The sequence below is a fragment of the Vitis vinifera genome, chromosome 3 (genome assembly GCF_030704535.1).
Source record: "Vitis vinifera cultivar Pinot Noir 40024 chromosome 3, ASM3070453v1".
Taxonomy (NCBI): Eukaryota; Viridiplantae; Streptophyta; class Magnoliopsida; order Vitales; family Vitaceae; genus Vitis; species Vitis vinifera.
In genome coordinates, this window is record NC_081807.1 from 19,464,402 (window position 1) to 19,487,247 (window position 22,846).

General features: G+C 35.0%; 3 protein-coding genes and 1 pseudogene across 3 annotated transcripts; 1 reads left to right on the forward strand and 3 right to left on the reverse strand.

Annotated features, from left to right (window-relative positions):
• Positions 1–7,128: 7,128 nt before the first annotated feature.
• Positions 7,129–8,993, reverse strand: LOC100264985 (berberine bridge enzyme-like 21). The gene has a single exon (XM_002270103.5). It carries the CDS (start codon positions 8,920–8,922, stop codon positions 7,303–7,305), a length of 1,620 nt encoding a protein of 539 aa, XP_002270139.2. The 5' UTR covers positions 8,923–8,993; the 3' UTR covers positions 7,129–7,302.
• Positions 8,994–10,677: 1,684 nt separating this feature from the next.
• On the reverse strand, positions 10,678–12,692 carry LOC100256443 (pentatricopeptide repeat-containing protein At1g09220, mitochondrial-like; annotated as a pseudogene).
• On the reverse strand, positions 10,678–15,702 carry LOC100852442 (pentatricopeptide repeat-containing protein At1g09220, mitochondrial). Its single transcript, XM_019218425.2, has 3 exons — positions 15,179–15,702; positions 13,322–13,434; positions 10,678–13,073 (listed from the first exon to the last, which is right to left on the reverse strand). The coding sequence occupies exons 1-3, from the start codon at positions 15,632–15,634 to the stop codon at positions 12,878–12,880; spliced, it is 765 nt and encodes a 254-aa protein (XP_019073970.1). The 5' UTR covers positions 15,635–15,702; the 3' UTR covers positions 10,678–12,877.
• Positions 15,703–18,604: 2,902 nt separating this feature from the next.
• On the forward strand, positions 18,605–20,018 carry LOC100261531 (G-type lectin S-receptor-like serine/threonine-protein kinase SRK). The gene is made up of 3 exons (XM_019218886.2): positions 18,605–18,931; positions 19,031–19,181; positions 19,553–20,018. Exons 1-3 carry the CDS (start codon positions 18,843–18,845, stop codon positions 19,853–19,855), a joined length of 543 nt encoding a protein of 180 aa, XP_019074431.2. The 5' UTR covers positions 18,605–18,842; the 3' UTR covers positions 19,856–20,018.
• Positions 20,019–22,846: the final 2,828 nt, after the last annotated feature.

The window sequence follows — 22,846 nt, forward strand, 5'->3', positions numbered from 1 at the left end:
ATTTTCTTCTTGTTTTAAGAGAAATTTGTTATTATTGATATTAAGACATATCCAAATGGGTTTAGTATTTAATATGTTACAATTTTATTTATTTATTTATTTTTTAATTTGATAGGAAAATGTGAAAAACCGAAAGGTTGATAATTTTAAGAGAAACTATATTACTATTGTAAAATCGATAAATATAATAACGGACCAACAATTATAGAATGGTCTTTATGAATTCTAAAAGATTTATATACCAAAATTGAGAAAGAATATATTTTTTATTCTTTTTTTTTTATGATTTTTAGAGAAAATGGTTTTGGGTATCTAAAATTTAGGAATTTCTTTTCAATTTGAGCAGTCAATATTAAAAAAAATGTGCAAAATGCTTGGGATAACCAAAGATGGATGTGGCAGCTAGTGTCAAAAATTCATTCTTTAAGCCTCCTTTGTATATTATTGAATACATATAACCCTACTTTAAGCTGCCCTTGCAAGAGGACTACTCTGGTGGCAAGATCCTTGACAAAACAAGAGATGGGGTGAAATTCAAAAGACACATGATTGTCATTAGCGAATTTTGAAACACTAAGAAGGTTTTTGATGATTTCTGGAACATATAGGAGTTGCTTTTGAGGCAAGTGAATTTGAAGGAACAAATGGAGATGAAAATGATGCATGTCCAATGTGGTGAATAGAAAGGCCTTTACCATTTCCTAAGACTTGATCTAATGTAAAGAATCGTGTTTTGGTCATGAGATTGTTGAGGTTAGACATAAGGTGATTTGTTGCTCTAGAGTTTGGGTACCAATTGGTGTCTTGTGAGATTTCTAGTGTTGCAAGCTATATGGATGGAGAAGAGATTCCAAGGGAAAATTGTGGAAGGTGAGCTATGTTCCCTTAAGGACGATACCCTTGAAATTGTGAGGGTCTAATGAAGGATTAATCAAATTGATAGTACCACTGTATGACTACATGACCCTTTCTCCCACATAGTTGACATTGAGATTTGTTGTTTCCTTCATAAGAACTTTTGTCATGTTGTCCTCTTCCCGATTGAGAGAAGTTTCCATGGAAGTTTTGTCTTCTATATCCAAAAAATTCGTGAGATCTTGTTAAGTATTGAAATGCGTTTTGATTTCCTTCATGACGACAAGGCCAATTCATAATTGAGTTACTATATCGAGATCTTTGGTTAAAGTGTGAAGAATCATTGGTTGTAACTAAGTTGACTAAGATAAGGTTGAAATTTTTTTGAACTCTTGATGCAAAAGTTCTCCATCCACCCATCATGAATAACACTCATGTGCTATACATTAAAAGTAGGAAAAAGTGAAGCTTTAATCAGCCTTGCTTTTGAGAAGAAAACTCCAAAGAGAAAGTTGATAGACTTGATAGACCAAGTATCTTGCGTTAGTATTGGTTCAGTGATAAAGTTGTGGACCTCAACGGATGACAACCTCATATTCACTTGCTTTTACATGGAATGAAAATCCATGAATTTTGATTTTTATTAAGGCTAATTAGGTTTTTAAAAAGTATCATTATTTAGATTATAATGTGAGATTCGGTGACGCTTATTTAGAAGCGTCATCATTTCACAAGGCTTGTTTAGGTATTATTTGGTATGTAATGGCACTTATTCGAAGCGTCATGGCAGTAATCCCATACCTTGGCGCTTTAAAGAAGCGTCATTGAATTTTGGGTATAAATATTCCTCTCTAAAATATTGATCCCCCTTCACGATCTCTCACCCGCCAAACATTCCCTCCACCGTTTCAAACCCTCAAAATGCTCATGCCAAAATCAACCAGTGTCCAGGACCGAACGGGGAGCTATAGGAGACTTAATCTTTCTGACATCCTTCTTTATTCCCAAACCCTAACTTTCCCAAAATCTCTACTGTCACTGTTCCGCGGAAACACCATGGGCAACGACGCCAACTCTAACGACGAGTCGTCGCTTCTTGAAGAGCTTGGTATCAATAACCAGCAAATCTGGAGCAAGATGGTACTGATTTTCAACCCTTTTCGTGTGAACCCGAATCTTCACAAGGACACTGATTTATCGGGTCCATTTTTGTTGTTGATGAGTTTCGGATTGTTTCAATTGCTCACTGAGAAGATACATTTGGGAATAATCTTGGGTTGGGTTATCGTAGCTGCTTTTGTTCTTATATGTGGTGTTCAACATTTTGGTTGGGAGGAATGGGAATTTGGATCTTTACAGGTGTGATTAGGTATTGTATGCCAAAGAGATTGATCTGTTGTTTGTTGCAATAAAGCGAGCTTCTAGTTTTTGATTTAGCAGTTTTAATTCATCCAATCATTCTCCGGGTAATTTTTTATTGAAAAATCTTATGAGTTGATGCATATTTTCATTATGACACTGCTTTTTTAATGTTAATCTTATACGCCTATTTGCATCCCACTTTTTTTTTTTTTTCTTTCTTTTGTTCAGATAACTTAACTTTGCTAACCTCCTATTGGATGCAATCCTTTTAGTTTTCCTTTTAGGTGTAGGCCTCTTCCTTGGTGCTTTTTTCTTCTTTTTGAAGATGAAGCCGGGAGTCTTTGAATTTAATTTATTCCCTTTAGCTTTTTCATATCATTCTTTCAATCTTCATGGAGGCTACTCAAGAACTGCAACTACAAACCAGATGTTAGTTACTCGGTATTTAGATAGAAGACTCCCACAGCACTATTAAGGAAGCAGCTCAAGTTCTCCATGCAATTGGTTTTTAATTCAGCACAATTTTTTTTTTTCATAAAGCTGTTGATGAATCTAAGTTTGGACACAACCATATCAATTTGGTAGGTTAGTTTCTATTGCTCCTACTAATCTATTGAATTGATTAAATATATTAAATTATTTTTGTGTTTCAAACCAGTTGAAAACAGAGAAAGAAGCTCACAAAGTGATGCAAAAGTCAGTGGTAATCAACCACATCTTCCTAAACTCATACACTACAAGTGGTGGTTTCTAGCGGTCAACTACACCCTCTTTCTTCTTACTGGCTAATCTACAATCACTCTCTTGGGAAGATTGTTCTATGACAAAGGCGAAAATAGCAAATGGATGGACACATTTGTTCAATCAGCAAGGGAACTTCCCAATCCTCATTCCCCTCTTCCTTTTCTTCTCACCACCAGCCAAATCCACGCCTTGTTGGCCTCTCAAAGGCTTCTTTTCATATATAGTTTCAACAAGGTGCTTTTTCAAAATGCATTAAAGCCCCTCTTCTTTTTTTTTTGGTCCAAAATTATCTTTCCTTTAATTTAGTAACGATCTATATCTGTTCATTACAAGTGGAAACAATGTTAGACTTTCTGATTATAATATATGTTGTCTTAGAATTTTGATTTAGTCATAGTTGTTGTATATTCTACAAAATGTTATCATTTAGAGTATCATGTAATCATTTTTTTTTTAATTATTTCTAATTGGAAAAGGAATCATCAAGAATTAGAGATATTTTCATCATGTTGTAGATCCTATAAGCCCAAGTGGTTAATAATAAGAATTTGAGAAATGGAAAATGTTCTCTATGGTAAATGATATAGGTTTGTCTATAGACATTAAAACCTGCTAGTTCATATTGGTTCTTGTTTTCTTTCTTTCTTTCTTTTCTCTCTCATAACTTACCCAATACTGATTACTGCCTAGCTTGACTGAAAGCTAATAACAGTTTATTTTAGTAGATTTTAGTCTACACAACTCCTTTTGTAATCCATGTTCCTTTAGTTCCTTTCTTAATTTTTTCAATATACATGGATGTGGAAACTTTTATATATCAATCATTTACTATAATAATAATCATGTAAATTTGGTCCATTTTCCCATTCACTATAATTGATTAACTTAGGAGCTGTATGAAGAGGAAAATGACATGGATCAGTGTCTGACAATAATAGGTAACATCTGATACAGGCTCTTGGTATTAAAATGACAATACATTGAATAATAGAGTTGTAGAAAAAGGTTCACTGGCTTGCCTCATTTAAATTAGTTGAATGTCTGAAGAATGCATCAATTGAATGCATTACTTTAATATTTCCGGATCTTAACTCCATTTTTAGGTTTTTTTTTTCTCTAGTCATTCAAGTTTTGTACCTTCATGAGTCTCTTATGAGATATTTATTTTAAATGGTATATTCTGACTGTTGAAAACAATATCTCTAGTGAAACAAAGATCTGATGTTGTTAGAATGAAGCCTATCCTCTTAGATGTTAGGTCATTCATTTTGGAGATTAGAAGTGTATACTAGTGAACCAGATATTTTGCTTCAAGGTAAGTTTTATATGCATCATTTTGAACTATTAATAAATTCCAATTTATAAGTTTTATATATTGTTGGTTTGTTTCTAAATTGTCCTGCAATTAGAAACAGAGTGTGATTTCTAATTTTTCTCCACTTACGAAATTAGAAAACCTACCTATATCTTCAACATGTATAGAGGTCCCTTCAACAACAACCACCAACATTAGAGGCTGTAATCTCTAGTCTCTCATATTTGACACATGTAACACGTGCCACCCTCTGGTTGGAAATTGTGAGGGGATCAAAAGTCTTTCCTGCATATTCACTTGCTGAAAGTAAATAAAAGACGACAGATAGTGGTAATTTTTCATTTTTGTTTACAAGCTGTGTCAGATTAAAATTATTAGTTTGGTGTTTTTCTACCACCATATCAAAATAGGCTTGCCTTAGACCTATACGCAGAAGGAACCTCTATGTTCCATTTGTTTCTACTTTGGATAGTAGTAGTCAGAAATTGAGTAGTAAGAGTTTGAGTTCGCAGCGGTGCAGTAGGTTTGATGCACAATTGTGTGCAATTCAATGTGATGAGAATATAGCTCCTTGTCTATTGATCTCTTACATCCTATTTCATATATCATTATCCAAGTTTTGAATTTGTGTTGTAGGAAATTCACCATCTAAGTTTCAAATTCATTCGGGAGATTATGTTGCTTTTCTATAATTTGTTAGATGACATAACTCCTTATTGGAACCCATTACTAATTTTTGTGCTTAAAAAATATTAATACTTGGGAGTTTCCCTTTGTCTCTTGCTTACCTTCAAAGGCATGGACAGAATGTCTGCTAGGTTTTCTATTTATTAGTAGCCACCAACCATTCACCTCAACCCAGATAGACAATCTTTAGAGGACAATTATCTTAAGGCTTTGTTTGGTTCTTGGAAAGTACTAAGGAAAGAAAAAAAAAAAATACCAAGGAAAATTATTTTCTCATGTAAGAAATAATTGGCAATCAACTTTACTTGTATATTACAACTGAGTTCTTATTTGGTTAATTTTTATATGTTGAATTTATATAAATAAAGAAGAAGAATGGATATGTTGGTATATCCTCTGTTTTCGGCCATTGGTGTTTGAGAATGGTTTGATGTTTTTTGGGAAAAGTGAAAACAATTTTGGAAAATTTGATATCCCAATGAAATATAGTAGAGAATATTGAATTAAAGACCAGACATCAATGAATTGAGGACTCTAGGCATCAATGGAATCTTAATTTCTGTGTGTTTTCTTCTTACCTCATCAATGAATTCCTCGCGTAATTTTCTTGCAGTCCATAAAGGTTCAAGTCTGCAATTGTTTTGATGATTTCTGGAACATATAGGAGCTGCTTTTGAGGCAAGTGACTTGGAAGGAACAAATGGAGATGAAAATGATGTATGTCCAATTTGGTGAATAGAAAGGCCCTTACCATTTCCCACGAAGACTTGATCTAATGCAAAGAATCGTGTTTTGGTCATGAGATTGTTGAGGTCAGACATAAGGTGATTTGTTGCTTTGGAGTTTGGGTACCAATTGGTGTCTTGTGAGATTTCTGGTGTTGCAAGCTATGTGGATGTAGAAGAGATGCCAGGGGAGAATTGTGGAAGGTGAGCTATGTTCCCTTAAGGACGATACCCTTGAAATTGTGAGGGTCTAATGAAGGATTAATCAAATTGATAGTACCACTGCATGACTAGATGACCCTTTCTCCCACAGAGTTGACATTGGGGTTTGTTGTTTCCTTCACAAGAACTTCTGCCATGTTGTCCTCTTCCCAATTGAGAGAAGTTTCCATGGAAGTTGTCTTCCATATCCAGAGAATTCGTGAGATCTTGTTAAGTACTGAGATCTTTGGTTAAAGTGTGAAGAACCATTGGTTGTGGCTAAGTTGACTCAGATAGGGTTGGAAAATTCTGAACTCTTGATGCTTTTCTCAATGCGACTTTCTTAAGCAAGGAGTGCTTCAATTTCTTCAACAGTCAGTCTTTGAGCTTACAGAGATAATAAAAGTTTCATATTCTGGAGGAAGGCCTTCAAAGATTGCATCTATATGATCTTTGGCAAAAAGGTTATGGCCAACTAGGGCAAGAATATTTCTGATATTGACGAGGTAGTCATTTACAAGTAGGTCTCCTTTCTTAGTGTTCTGCAGTTAAGTCTTTCATTGGGTTACTTTGGCTCGTACTTGGGTGGCTAAATACAGATCAAAAGTTTTCCATATCTGGGCTGAAGTACCACAATTCACCATGCGTGTGAGAATAGCATCAGATATGGACATAAGAATCCAAGACATGATGAGTTGATCTTGTTGTTCGTAGTCTATAAACTCAGGGTTTATGCGATGTTGGGTTTCATCATCTTGACATAGAAGTTTTAAGGGCAAGACTGAGTAATTGGTGAGAAAATGCTGCAGCTTGTGTCCTCTTAATGTTGTCAATACTTGTTTCCTCCAAACCAGAAAACTGTTGTTGTCCAATTTGGATGAGATTGGGTGGGGAAAGGAGACAGGTAAAAAACTGGCGGTTCTTGAGATGTCTCCCATGGTGCACATGGAAGAGATTTCCATGACTAAGACAGAACCTGCTTTGATACCATGTTGAAAAAGGAGAAAGAATAGAAAGGAGAGGATAGATATATATGAAAGAAGAAAGATTGCAGGGAGCTTTTAAAAGGAACTAACCATGCATTAGAGGTAAGATGTAGTTGTAACTAATTCTCTCTAACAATATTAAAATACGGAACTAATGCTTTTAAATGCACTTTTAATAGAGATGCTACTAGCAAAAGTAATACAGATGCTACTAGCAAGGGTATGTAGATAAAAAGTTCAACACGGGTAGGTATACATTAAGAGCTCTTTTGATAAAATTTCTCAAATGGAAATAGAAACAGATATAGGCTCTTGAGAAACAATGACATAGAGGTATTATCTAATAAGGGCAAGAACCATATATATTGATAATAAGGAGCCAAATTTATTTCTCTAGTTAAGCAATGACACAACTCAAAGCTTTCTTTCAATCAATGTCCCTTTGATATGGAAGAGGTGGGATGCTTTGTTCATACCTGAAAAAATTCTGAGGGTCCACAGCAGTCTTCACTTTCACCAACCTGTCAAAATTGTTCATAAAGTACTTAACCCCATATACCTTACCTTCTTGGTAGCTATCTTTACCATTGTGGCTAATACCAATATCAATATCTCTATAGTTGAGATATGAACCTCTAGGGGACTTGGACACAAGTGGGGTCATGTAGCTATGAAGCTCTCTTATCAAGTTCACATACTTCTTGTCTGCTTCAGTCCCTTCTTCATGCCAATTCACTGAGTACTGGATCTTGAATATGTTCCCAGCGCGATGTGGGAAGGGGGTTTCAGATGCGGGGATTTCACTCATTCGCCCTCCGTATGAATTGAACACCATCCCTGGTTTGCCTAATTCAATCATCTTCTTCCACAGCCCTTCTAGACCATCCTTGGACATGGGTTTCTGCATGTAGTCTGACTTCGCCTTAAAGAATTTCACTGACTCTAGGGTCCGGTTTAGCAGAACATTCACTGATGTTCTGTTATCGAAATTAGCCCAGTAGAGGACTGATTCAATCCAGCTCATTTCCTTGCAGTCCTCTTTCTTTAGCCCTAATTCTGGGAAATCCTTGTTCATCACTGAAATGAGACGGGTCGCGTCTCCAAGAAACAGTGATATGAAGGTCACCCTAACAGTCTTGGAGGACCCATTGTCGCTTTTCACCGTGATAGGTTGGAGGAGAAGCCTCATGAAAAGATCATTATCGATCTTGTCAGTGATGTGCTGCCACTGATAGACTAAGTCAGTGGCGTTTTGGGCCAGGGTCTTCTCGACCCGAAAAACTGTAACAATTTCGGGCACTCGGACAAGCTTGACCTTATATGACAATATGACTCCAAAGCTAGCTCCGCCACCTCCTCTAATGGCCCAAAAGAGGTCTTCTCCCATGGACTTTCGATCGAGAATGCTGCCATTAACATTGATTATCTGGGCATCCACAATATGATCAATAGAGAGTCCATATTTTCGCAACATATTACCATAGCCCCCACCACTCAAGTGCCCGCCTACACCCAGAGTGGGGCAAACCCCAGCTGGAAATCCATGGACTCTGCTTTTCTCCCAAATTCTGTAGTAGAGTTCTCCTAGGGTAGCACCAGCTTGAACCCAAGCAGTTTCATCAGTGATATTCACGTTGATGGACCGAAGATTGAACATATCAAGGATGAAAAATGGGACATCAGAGACAGAAGATAGGCCATCGTAGTCATGGCCACCACTTCGGATTTTTAGCAGTATGCCGATGTCTCTAGAGCAAATTATGGCAGCCTGGACTTGGGATTCATCCGAGGGGGTGACAATGATCAAGGGTTTGGGCGTGGAAGATGTGTTGAACCGTTCGTTTCGGATATAAGATCGAAGCACATTTGTGAATGAAGAATTTGTTTGGGCGTAGACTATTGATGAAGCTTGGTGAGATGGGGCTGAATGGTTTGATAGGCATTGAACAAAGGTATCATATACTGAATCTGAAGCTGCATATGATGAAACAAGAAGAAAACCAAGAAGGAGAAGTAGCAGACGAAAGGAAGACCTTGACATCTCCATTTCTTCAATTTTCTAGTGGCCCTCAAGAGAGTTTATTTTTTATTTCTTTAATTTAATTTAATATATTTTTTTGTCTGTTGATAGACCCACTTACTTGTATGATTAGTATTGATAGTCTGTTTGTAGACCTCAACAGATGGCAAGCTCATATGGAATGAAAAGGTGTGAATTTTGCTTTTTGTCAAGTTTTGGTAATGGAGAAAGATAAGTAAATAACAGTTATTGTTATTTGATTCTCCATTTTCATAATCTTTTTAAGAAAAATAAGAGAATTATTTTAATATTTTTTCTTACATCTTTTTGCAATATTATTTTGTTTATCTTTTCCATGGTATCTAAATATAAAAAGTAAAATTTTAAATATTTTTCCATTTTTTTAAAAAAAAAAGACTTTTTAGGGAAAAAAAATAACATAATTAAATTTATCCTATTTATAATTTATAGATAATCCTTATGATATTTCAAAGATTTTTATAGATAATCCTTGAATTTAAAAAAAGATTTTTAAAATGGAATTTCAATGAAAATTTTGAAGGGCCATGGGAAAACTCCTTTTTCATTACCTAGGCAAAAAGTACCTCATTATTATTGGTGTCTACAAAAGTGTAACATATATTGAAAATATTTATTAAAATATTATTCTCTCCAAACTATTTCTAAAATTACGAGAGTTTGTTGTGAGTGAGATTCCATGTGGACCTGTCTGTTGAAAAGATAAATTCAGTATCTAATTATTGAAAAGACCAATTCAATGTAAAATTAGAATTGGTCTTTTTAACATACGAGTTTAGTGTAAAATTAGAACTTGTTTATTAAAAAAACACTGAGTTCAATGTAAAATTATTCCATGTAAAGTTTTTGTCTTCTAAATTATCTTTTAATAATTTTAAATTATCTATAAATAGCAACTTTTTTTCTAAACCTATAAAATAGCTCAAGTTTTTTGTCTTCTAACCTTGGCATGTTGGTTGCATGGTTTTTATTTATAATTTAATTTTCCAACAAACCAAACCATAGAAATTAATAAATAATGACATAATGTTTCTGATTGATTTATTTATTTTTAAAGACTTAACAAATCTAGTTGAAAAAATATATTTAAGAAGCACCCAATAATAATAATAATAATAATAATAATAATAATAATAATAATAATAAACATCAAGAAACAATTTTAATCTTTTAAGAATATTATAATCCATTTAACAAAAATTTTAGAAAGTATTTGTAATATTTTTAATACTTCAAATTTTTTACCATTCAAGTGTTAGAATGGTTTAAAACATTTTTTTAAATCACTACCAAACACTCTTAACATGATTACAAGAATTTTATAGAATGTATCATCAACACTTTAAACAAGATAAATCAAATTCAATTTAGGTGATTAACAAAACAACTATACTTTAGGTGCAGTTTCACTATTTTCACTCAAGCAACGGGACAAAGTTTATCAATTAAAAACATATCAAAAAAACATACGGGGAAACACTCACATGCTCAATCACACTAAATGGTAATGATTTTAGGAAGTGTTTCTAATTTTTTTAACACTTTAAAACTTGTATTATTTAAGTATTAGAAATATTAGAAATGTTTTCTAAAATCACTACCAAACGCACTCTAACTCTAAGTAGCAAGATGTTTCCTATGAGAGTATAAGAAAATGCTAAGACACCTCGTGGTTGCTAAATAACAAAAAATTCAAGTATAGACATATGCGGAAAAAGATTAATTTGGCCCGGCCAACAATGATACAAATGAATGAAACTAAGATAAATAAGTACAAACAACCGAAATTATAACATCATAGGATTGGTAATGCATTTTCGACAAATGCCATAACAAAAAATACAAATTTTTTTTTTAGTGTAGCCAAACAGTAAGCATAACAAAGAACAACATATGAAGTGCTTTTGACATATATAGCATTACAGCCAACAGCTCCATCACATGGAATGGAACATTATAATATGTATGAGTAACACCTGCGTTCTAACTTGTTGCTCAGACGGTAAGCGATTTTTCAGAATACACGTTATGAGGGTAGGATGATAACATTAAAAGTCATTGGAGTTACCTGTCTCAAACACCACTTCAAGAAACATATTTTAGTAGGCTTTTGGCTCACTTTTGAAAACAGAAAAGGAGATGACTCCGTTGTCTACCACCAAAAATCTGCCAAATCAAACCCAAAAGTTCAATGCCATTGCCTTAGAAAAGGTCTACATCCCTCCAGAAGCGCAATCTCTTGATTCTAAGGAATTTTCCCCCAAGTCCCCAACTAGTGAAGAGATCCTTAACACGGGAATTGAGACATTGAATGGATCAATTCCCAAATGAACTCCTGGTGCAACATGATTCCCAAACTTATAATTGGTTCTAGAAACAGCCAGGGTTCCGATCACCATAATGGATATTAACAGACCGGAAAATCTTGGTATGTCAATCAGACCAAACTCAGTCCTGGAAGTTTAGAGGCATTCCTCTCATCCATCAATCTTCTCACCCTCTCAACATCCCAAAACCTTCCAACACCAGCAAAGATGTTGGACAAAAGGACATAATCCCCCCCATATTTTCTCTCCATCTCTAATATCTTCCTTGTCACTCTTGCGCCCATCTCAACATTACCATGAAAGCTGCAAGCACCCAAAAGCGTTCTCCAAATTACAACATTAACCACATCATCAGGAAACTCCAAAGCCATCTTTTCTGCTTCATCTAGCCTCCCAGCCCTGCCCAACATGTCAATTAAGCCTCCATAATGCTTAACATCTGGCGACATTTGATATTCATTAACCATCTTTGCGAAAAACTTGAGCCGCCCCTCCTCAACCAATCCTCCATGACTACAAGCATTTAAAACACTCAAGAATGTTATTCGGTTTGGTTTCAAACATTCTTTCAAAATTTCTAGGGCTTCTTTCGCCATTCCATGCATTGCAAATGCGGAGATTACTGATGTCCATGAGACCAAGTTTCTGCTCTTGGCAGCTATTTCTCCAAAGACCCTTGATGCTCTCCATGCACCCACACTTTGCATAAGTATCTAGAAGGGAATTTCTAATTCTGATATCCGATGCATTTAACCCGCTTTTCTCTCCATACATGTGGACCAATTGGCAAAGCTCAAGAGCCCCAAGATTTGAAATGGCTGGGAAAATGGCTAAAAGTGCTATTTCAGTAGGTTTGATACCCTCATCTATAAACATAGTGCGGAACAAAGCTAGAGCTTGCTTTGGTTGGTTCATCCGAGTGTATCCGTCAATAATAGTAGTCCATGAAACAACTGTTGGCATTGGCATCTCATCAAAAAGAGAACGAGCAAGATGAAGCTCACCCCATTTGGCTAGACCAGTAATCAATACATTCCAAGTGACAGAGTTTCTTACAGGCATTTCATCGAGCACTTGCTTAGCTTCAAGTAAAGCCCCACAGACTGCATACACGTTTAGCAAAACAGTATGTAAATAGACATGAAATTCAAATCCAGCCTTAAGAGTAAGAGCATGGAGTTGAAGTCCTCCCTTGCGGTGCTGTAGATAAGCGCATGCCTTGAGAAGGAAAGAAAAGGAGAAACTGTTGAAGGTGGAGGAGAGACATGATGGAGGCGGAGGTGCCTGAAGAGCAAGAAAGCTTCTTGGGGGAATGTGCCGAGAGAATAGTGTCGAAGCAAAGTGTTCCAAGATGTAAAATCCATAAAGTGGTAATGTGCACCAGTGGTGATCAAGTGAGAGTGGAGTTGTTGCATTGCACTGCGTCTGGTTTGGTGTTTAAGAAGAAGAGAGAGCAAGTTCCTTTGTTGGAGATGGGCAGCCAGCTTGATTGTGAGACTGAGTGTCATTGTTTACAGTGGGCAATCCAGTTCCTATTATTCAACTGTGTACTTCCCTATAATAATAAAACTCCTCCTAATGCTTCAACCAATGGCACCAATAATCTAGCTTTGCTATCAATTCAAACACCTGTCAGCAGACTTTCCAGTCACCAGAGAACACTCGAGGAACATGGATCGCCCTGTCTTAATTAATCTACAAACCAAAGGTAGGAGTACAATATGGACACCAATAAGTTCCCATATATAGAGGGTTTTTTTAGCCCCCTTCATCTGCAGTTCAAGTTCTTTGCTGAGCTCTTCCTCCATTTTCCTGCCAAAAAACATGAATCGCCCTGTCTTAACTACAGGTTAAGAACCATCAATGAATTGCCCAAACGTAAGGATAAACAAGAAACCACAAGAAAAAGGGCCCATCAAGAAATTCAAGAGGGTCAAATGTTCATAGAGCTTGGTAAACATATGAACAACAATAGTGAAAATAATAATAACAAAATGGCATCATATCCATATATTCTCATTGTTATCTTGTTATCATACACAATAAAAATAGGGTCATACTTGTTCATCTGCTTGTGAGTCTTCTTTTTATTTGTGGCACCTCCAGTGTGCTCAAGTTCTAATGACCACAGCCTATTTTTGTAAGCTGGCATCTTCTTGACCATGTTTACAGCCTGCAACGAGCAAAATTTATCAAAAAAAAAAAGGAATATCTAGAACTTCCTACAACCTTTCTATATAAAAAACTACCAGTATGAAATAAAATTATTAACAGCAACCCTACTGATTATATGCATATTCCATCCTGCAGCTTAGTTCCAGCAGGACAGTACACTTCCAGTACACAGTAATAGCTATTGTTTGGATCTCAAGATATGGGAGTGAAATTCATGTGGCTTCAATTTTTCAAGAGTCATTTAGCATGTTAATATTGAGCCTTTTCAATAATAATGTTTTCTGAAGAAGCACTTAATACATATATAATTCTTCTAAAAACACTTCTATTAAAAGCGCTTTAAATAAAAATACTATCCAACATACTCTAAGAGCTTGTTCGACAGTAATTCTAGAAAGTGTTTATAACATTTCAAATACTTAAAAGTAATATTTTTTATAAATATTTTCAATTATTAAAAATGTTAGAAATGCTTCCTAAAACCAGTATCAGACATTTTCTAACTCAAGTGACAAGATTTTTCATAAAGGAACATAATAATATCTATGAGTGAGACCTGTATTCTAACTTCTAATTAAACAATAAGTGATTTATCAACATATACCTTATGATGGTTGGATGATAACATCCAAAGTCATTGGTCTTTATCTGTCTCCAAATACTGTATGAATATATTCCAAGAAAAATATTTAACATTCTTTTGGCTTGCTTTCGAAAACAGAAAAGCAAATGAAGTCACTATTAGACTGACACCTTCGTCTACCACCAAAATTCTTCCAAATCAATCATTAAGGTCTTGCCTATTAAACCCCCAAAAAGGTCAATGTCATTGCCTTCAAAAAGGTCTAAATCCTTCTAGAAGCCCAACCACTTGATTGTAAGGAATTTCCCCTCGAGTCCCCAAATAGTGAAGAGACCCTTAACACGGGAGTTAAGACATTAAATGGATCAATTCCCATATGAACTCCTGGTGCAACATGACTCACAAACTTATAATTGGTTCTAGAAACAACCAGGTCCTTAATCCTGATCACCACAATGGATATTAACTGACCAGAAAACCTTTCCAAACTTCCCTAAAAATGGCTTCTTTCTCTGTCAATCAGAAAAAGCTCAGTCCTGGAACTTTGGAGGCATTCCTCTCATCCATCAATTTTCTCACCCTCTCAACATCCCAAAACCTTCCAACACCAGCAAATATGTTGGACAAAAGGACATAATCCATTTAATCTCCTTTCTGCATTCTTTCAAAATTTTCTAGGGCTTCTTTTGCCATTCCGTGCATTGCAAATGCGGAGATTACTGATGTCCATGAGACCCCAAGTTTCTGCTCTTGGCACCTATTTCTCCAAAGACCGTTGATGCACTCTCTATGCACCCACACTTTTCATAAGTATCTATAGAAGGGAAGTTCTAATTCTGATATCAGATGCATTTAATCCACTTTTCTCTCCATACGTGTGGACCAATTGGCAAATCTCAAGAGCCCCAAGATTTGAAATGGCTGGGAAAATGGCTAAAAGTGTTTTTTCAGTAGGTTTGATACCCTCATCTAAAAACATAGTGAGAAACAAAGCTAGAGCTTGCTTGGGTTGCTTCATCCAAGTGTTTCCGTCAATAATAGTAGTCCATGAAACAACTATTGGCATTGCCATCTCATCAAGGAGAGAACAAGCAAGATGAAGCTCACCCCATTTGGCTAGACCAGTAATCAAGACATTCCAAGTAACATAGTTTCTTACCGGCATTTCATCGAACACTTGCTTGGCTTCAAGAAAAGCCCCACTGGCTGCATACACGTTTAGCATAACAGTGTGTACATAGACATGAAATTCAAATCCAAGCTTAAAAGTAAGAGCATGGAGTTGAAGTCCTCCCTCGCGGTGCTGTAGATTAGCGCATGCCTTGAGAAGGAAAGAAAAGGTGAAACTGTCGAAGGAGAGTGGAGGAGAGACATGATGGAGGCGGAGGTGCCTGAAGAGCAAGAAAGCTTCTTGGGGGAAGATGACAAGAGAATAGTGTCGAAGCAAAACGTTCCAAGATGTAACATCCATACAGTGGGAATGTGCACCAGTGGTGATCAAGTGAGAGTGGAGTTGTTGCATTGCACTGCGTCTGATTTGGTGTTGAAGAAGAAGAGAGAGCAAGTTCCTTTGTTGGAGATGGGCAGCCTGCTTCATTGTGAGATTGAGTGTCATTGTGGCCAGCGGGCAATCCGTTTCCTGTAAGGTTGCTACTCACTCATTTATATATACTAGTAGGTGGAGATATGCAATTGACGCATGTGGATGATACTGTTATCATACATAAAAATGGCTCACCTCTAAGTCATAAATTTATTATATAAAAATTAAAATTAATATATGCATTCATTTATCATATTTATGTAAATTTTTATTTAATTATTGTTTCAATAAAATTATTTAAATCAAAATTTGTTATGATGACTTAAATATCAAATCATTGAATGTTTAAAAATAATTTTAAATTACTCATTTTTAATGATTAGTAATGAATGGTATTATATTTTTAAAATTAGTATCATTGAATAAATTTTTTTAATACAAATATTAAAATTTCGTTTTATTCACTAAAAAGTAATTATTTTTGCATAATAACATGTGATACTGGTAAAATTGACCAGAAAAAATAATGCTTTAAAAGATAATTAGTAATAATGATAAGATTTTTTAGATATAAAAATTTTACAATATATGTAATAGAAAATTTATAAATTATTCTAAAGTTTGTATTATAGTTCATAACGCTACAAAATAATTGAAAATATCTAAAATTTATCTTAGAAGATGGTGTTTTGAGAACAAATAATGTGTGTACGGAATTTTAAAAAAATTTGTTTTTTGTATTGGGCAGTTTCGAATAGGCCCTGATCTCTCTACTCAAAACATCAACTCTTAAGCAAGGAAAACAGAGTAATTCCCCTCAACTACTCAAGGCTGTGTTTGGTTGGAAAAATGTGAAGATAAATAGGAGAAAAAAAAAAAAAAAAGCTTGGGGAAGGTGGGTTGGGCGTATCAGTCACTGCTACTCCCTCTACTGGTTTGATTGATTCATTTATATTTTGGTATGTATGTTGGAACCGTTTTGTATTTTTAATAAAATAAAATAAATATATATATTTTTAATTGTGACCCATTTAAATATTATTTTTCTTAAAATAAATGAAACGTGGGTCACATCTCTTATGGAATAACCACCCATATCTACAAATGTGAGATATTTGATTCGATTGAAAACTACCTTAAGTCTTTTTTGATGGGAAGAAGAGAAAAAGAAAATATAGGTATCCAATATTAATTCCAAAAATGAGAAAAAGAGTCTCTGATTTATAAAAATAAGTTTGTGAGTTCCATCGGTGCATGGATATAAAGTTTTGTAAATACTACCAACTAATCACTATTTTGTGTGAATCTGATTGCCATGACTAACGATACGGTATTGAATTTTCATCTTATTACTTGTAACAGTTAGAGATTTTTTGTCGTACAATGTAATCCCCGAAAATAGATTCACGTCCACTCTAAAACGGGCATTTTGGTTAATCGTCTTGATGTGGAATGGTACACAAACTGAAAATTGCTTCTCAGATGGGAAGGAAATTGGACTAGAGGAGTTGAAGAATGAAGTTAATCAACATAGTAACCTCGTGACACCCTTGGGTTGCTGCAGCCATCTTAGAGGGAAATGAATTACTTAATGCTCATTTATGAGTTTGAAATTTAGATGCCATTAAATTAAGAGGGATAAAATCAGAATAAGTCTCTGTCCTTGCCTGGAGGATAGGTGCGAGAGTTTTTGTACCTACCTGTGACATAAGGTATGAGGAGTACCCTATTGTAAACTTTACTGAAGCACCAGTTCCCTCACTCGATCCCAATGGTGAGCATATATTTATGGCTACTTAGTTTAGCAATTGCTTATAGGGAATAATATTTTGTAGGTAGATAATTAACAGATGCAAATTTGATCTCTATAAAATTTGCTTTTTCTTGTTGCTTAACCTTATGCTTCTTTTGGAGCATAGAGAGTAGGAAAGAGAGAAACTAAAGAGGAAGAAAAGGTCATGAAAGATCAACAACACTAGTTTAAACTCAACAAGTATTTCTTACATAGATACTTTTATAAATTTGTTTCTCTTTTTTATTTATTTAAAATACTTAAAATTTTTAAAAAGTTTTATGATGTTAGATTTTTTATTTTCATATTTTTCATCGTGAATCAAATAAGAAATTTTGGATTCCTTGCAGTTTTTCATTTAAAAGAAAATGATCATGATTAATTCTTTTGCTTTGACAAAGGTGGGAAAGGAAGGAAAACAAAATGGGTGGCGATAGGCACAAGCATATCAACAATTCTATTAGTGGTGGTGGTGTTCAGCTCTTGTGTTTACTATGTGCGGAGAAGCAAGGAAGGAGATGAAGGGAGATACTGGATTTTGCTTAACGAACCAACAGTTCTATCTCCCTTTCTCCTTCCATTCTCATTTTTTAAAATAATTTGTTGTTCTATGTCTTGTAGAGGAGAAAGAAAGCAAGGGAGAGGTTGTTTTACTCGACTTTGATGGAGGAAGATTCAATTATGATTACCCAAGTGAAAATTTACACGGAGATACCCTAGCGAAATCCAAGGACCTCCCTTTGATTGGGTTAGAGCTCATACATAAAGCTACACAACATTTTTCAGAAGAAAATAAGCTTGGACAAGGTGGGTTAGGCCCAGTATACAGGGTAATTAAGCTTGTTGTTGGACATTTAATCTTTAAAGCAGCCAATAGCTATTGCCTCTCATCATACATAGGTATGAAGTATGAAAAAGAAATAGTATTATGAGAGGATTAGTAATTGATGAACTATTAATTTCAAATAGGCATTTTGCTTTTCTTATTATGAAATGTTGATTCCAGGGGACGTTAGCAGATGGAAGGGAAATTGCTGTTAAAAGGCTCTCCAGAACTTCTGGTCAAGGACTTGAGGAATTCAAGAATGAAGTTACCTTAATTGCCAGGTTACAACATAGAAACCTTGTGAGACTCTTGGGCTGCTGCTTAGAGGGAAATGAATCCCTGCTCATTTATGAATACATGCCTAACAAAAGCCTAGATGTCTTCCTCTTTGGTATGGCCCAATTAATTTTTCAAGTGCATTGTTGGTTTATATATATGTACATGTCGTGAAGAGAGTTTAATTATGAAAATATGATGGTAATCTTGAATTTAGTTTGTTTACTTCATTGTCAGATTCAACTACAAGTGCTCAGTTGGATTGGAAAACCCGTCTTAACATCATCAATGGAATTGCTCGGGGCATTTCATATTTGCATGAGGATTCTCGCCTTAGGATCATCCATAGGGACCTAAAGCCTAGCAATGTGTTATTGGACTCTGACATGAACCCGAAAATCTCCGACTTTGGAATGGCGAGGATCTTTGCAGGAAGTGAGAATGGAACTAACACAGCTAGAATAGTGGGATCATAGTAAGTACACTCTTTTAATTTTCAAAATTGTGTTCTATATATATTGCATGTTGTATTCCAACTTTTATTGAACTTGTATTTCCTCTTTATCCTTGACAGTGGATACATGGCTCCAGAGTATGCCATGGAAGGGTTATACTCCATTAAGTCTGATGTTTACAGTTTTGGAGTTGTCTTGCTTGAGATCATAACTGGGAGAAAGAATGCTGGTTTCCATCTCTCTGGAATGGGTCCAAGCCTCCTATCGCATGTAAGTTTATTTAGAGTAGTTGCAATGTAATCTCCAAATGAAAAAATGTGATAACATGTTAGTATCATTTGATCTAGAGTTTCTTTAAAATTAACCTCCTGAACTCATTTGATTGCACTGGAATTGACTACAAACTGAGTTGAATAATTAGACAAAATATATAAATAAAAAGAAAAAAGAAATTTCATGCCTATCTACCCTTCTTTCTTCTATCATCACTTTATTATTTTCCTCCCAATTTTCAATACGTCATCCATTTTATTTTTCCATGATTTGTTTCTTTGACCTTTTCCTACCATACAAACACTCGTGATGAGCGAGACCTCCAGTGTAAGTATTGCTTAGCCTAACCCCGCTAAATGATGATGCAGGCATGGCAGTCGTGGAATGAAGGGAAAGGGTTGGAGTTGATGGATCCATTATTGGGTGATTCATGTTGCCCAGATGAGTTTCTGAGATGCTACCATATTGGGTTATTGTGTGTTCAAGAAGATGCATCTGACAGGCCAACCATGTCATCTGTCATTGTAATGTTAAAAAGTGAAAGTGTAAGCCTTCGACAGCCTGAAAGACCTGCCTTCTCTGTGGGGAGATCCACCAATCAACATGAAACAGCAAGTGGTAGCAGTTCTTCTGTCAATGGTTTAACAGCTTCTATTGCTTTGCCTCGATGATTTATAGACTTTTCCACTGGTTAGATGCTCTTACCAGCTCATGCGTCAAGCTTTTGAAATAGATACAGAGTATTTATATCTTGGATTTGATTATTGTATTCTTTAACAAAGCATGTAATAATATCCAAATTTCAGCAATATCCCTGATTTTATTTCCTGTTTCTATTTTGAAATTTTATGTTGCATTCTTATCAGTCGGTCCATGGTGGTACTAGATTAATTCTTCAGAGGGTTCCTAGGATTGATCTGATCTGTTGATCAAGTCTTTCATCAAACTCTGTCAAGTTGATCATGGTTAAGCTACCTAGTTTTGGATTCAAAACATTTGGAGGATTTGGTCATGTATTCAAAGAATTTTTGAGTATTTACTCAAACAAATTTGGGTAGTGGGTTATAATTATATCATGTTAACATTAAGTAAATGGATCAAACAAATTTAAATAAGCAAAGGTCCTTTAACCAGAAATACATCTTATAAATAGGTAAACAATCAAGTCCTATCAACTCCACTAATTTCATGCAAGTTGCATCACTAATTATCAAAAGCTGAAATTTGAGAAGTAAGGTGGGCTAACTATAAGGAACAGTACTCTTATTATTTTTCAAACATAAACAGCCCTAGAGCTAGCTATTTTCTTCCCTTATGAGATGAAGGTACACTAGAATAGTCTTCTCTTCCAGGATTCCATGTAAAATGCCCTTAATCATGGTCCCTACCTCTTGAAAATCTTCGTCTTATACAGTATTTGTCAAAATAGGTGGGCTGACTAGAAGGAACAGTAATCTTATTACTTTTCAAACATAAATAGCCCAAGACATTTTCTTCCCCCATATGAGATGATGGTACACTAGGAATGGTCTTCTCCTATAGGATTATTCCATGTAAAATGCCCTTAATTATGGTCCCTACCTCTTGAAAATCTTGGTCTTATACAGTATTTGTCAAAATAGGTGGGCTAACTAGAAAGAACAGTAATCTTATTACTTTTCAAACATAAATAGCCCAAGAGCATTTTCTTCCCCCATATGAGATGATGGTACACTAGGAATGGTCTTCTCCTATAGGATTATTCCATGTAAAATGCCCTTAATTATGGTCCCTACCTCTTGAAAATCTTCGTCTTATAGAGTATTTGTCAAAATAGGTGGGCTAACTAGAAAGAACAGTAATCTTATTACTTTTCAAACATAAATAGCCCAAGAGCATTTTCTTCCCCCATATGAGATGATGGTACACTAGGAATGGTCTTCCCTTATAGGATTATTCCATGTAAAATGCCCTTAATTATGGTCCTTACCTCTTGAAAATCTTCGTCTTATAGAGTATTTGTCAAAATAGGTGGGCTAACTAGAAAGAACAGTAATCTTATTACTTTTCAAACATAAATAGCCCAAGAGCATTTTCTTCCCCCATATGAGATGATGGTACACTAGGAATGGTCTTTTCCTATAGGATTATTCCATGTAAAATGCCCTTTATGGTATAGAGACTAGTTGAAAATCTTCGTCTTATAAAGTATTTTTCAAATTAGGTGGGCTAACTACAAGGAACAGTAGTACTCTTATCATTCTTCTCTTGTGAAATGATCGTACACTAGGAATGGTCTTCTCCTATTTGATTCTATGTAAAATGCCCTTAATTATGGTACAAATTAAGACTTTTTGAAAATCTAATATATGCACAATGCACTAACAATATTGTTCACAACTTTGACAATTCTACAATTCCAATTTCCATTTCACACATCAACAATGATCAAACTTAACTATGTTTCCATTATTTTGAAAACTTAACTATATATATATATATCATGAACAACACTAATTTCAGTTCCAGTAAGAGTCTTGAAATGTTGGTCACACTTCATGCTGACATGAAATGGTGCTTGATCTCATTTAATGAAGAAAATTTATTAATTATTCAAGTTGATCAACATGGTTTAGTAGCTGGTCATATTGTAACATGTTAGCCAGTCATGCATGACAGATGGATGTTGTAAAATGCTGTTAAATTTCTGTCATAGTTTCTATATGCAGTATGAGTTTTACCATTTTTTTGTAGGTACTGCAGCTGAATCCTATCTCATATTAATTCCTCCACAAGATAAGAAAAGACAGCACATCTGATCAGAATTTGGTTTGACTTCATGATTATCAGATTCAACAGAGGTGTGCGACTAGATTGGAAGGGCATTTCATATTTGCATGAGAATTCTCGCCTTAGGATCATCCACAGGGACTTAAAGCCTAGCAATGTTTTATTGGATGGTGACATGCAAGGATCTTTGCATGAAGTGAGAATGGAACTAACACTGCTAAAATAGTGGGATCATAGCAAGTACATTCTTTTAATTTTCAAAAATGTGTTCTGTATATAGTGTTGTATTTCAACTTTTATTGAACTTGTATTTGCCCTTTATCCTTGAAAGTGGGTACATGGCTCCAGAGTATGCTATGGAAGGGTTATACTCCAGTAAGTCTGATGTTTTCAGTTTTGGAGTTCTCTTGCTTGAGATGTTAACTGGGAGAAAGAATTCTGGTTTCCATCTCTCTGGAATGGGTCTAAGCCTCCTATCATATGTAAGTTTATTTAGGGTAGTTGCATTATAATCTCCAAATGAAATAATGTGATAACATGTTAGTATCATGTGATCTGGAGTTCCTTAACAATTCATCTTCTCTCATTTGATTGAACTGGAAATGACTACAAACTGAGTTGAATAATTATACAAAATAAATAAATAAATAAAAAGAAAAATATTTCCTGCGTATCTACCCTTCTTTCTTCTATCCTCACTTTATTTTGCTCCTAATTTTCAGAACTTCATCCATTTTATGTTTCCATGATTTGTTTCTTCAACTTTTTTCTTACCATACAAAATTGGTTTTCAACTCAAAAAAATTGGATTATTTTTTCACTCGAAATGAGCAAGATCTCTATTTGTAACTATTTCTTACCCTAACCCCACTAAAATATGATGTGTTATTGTT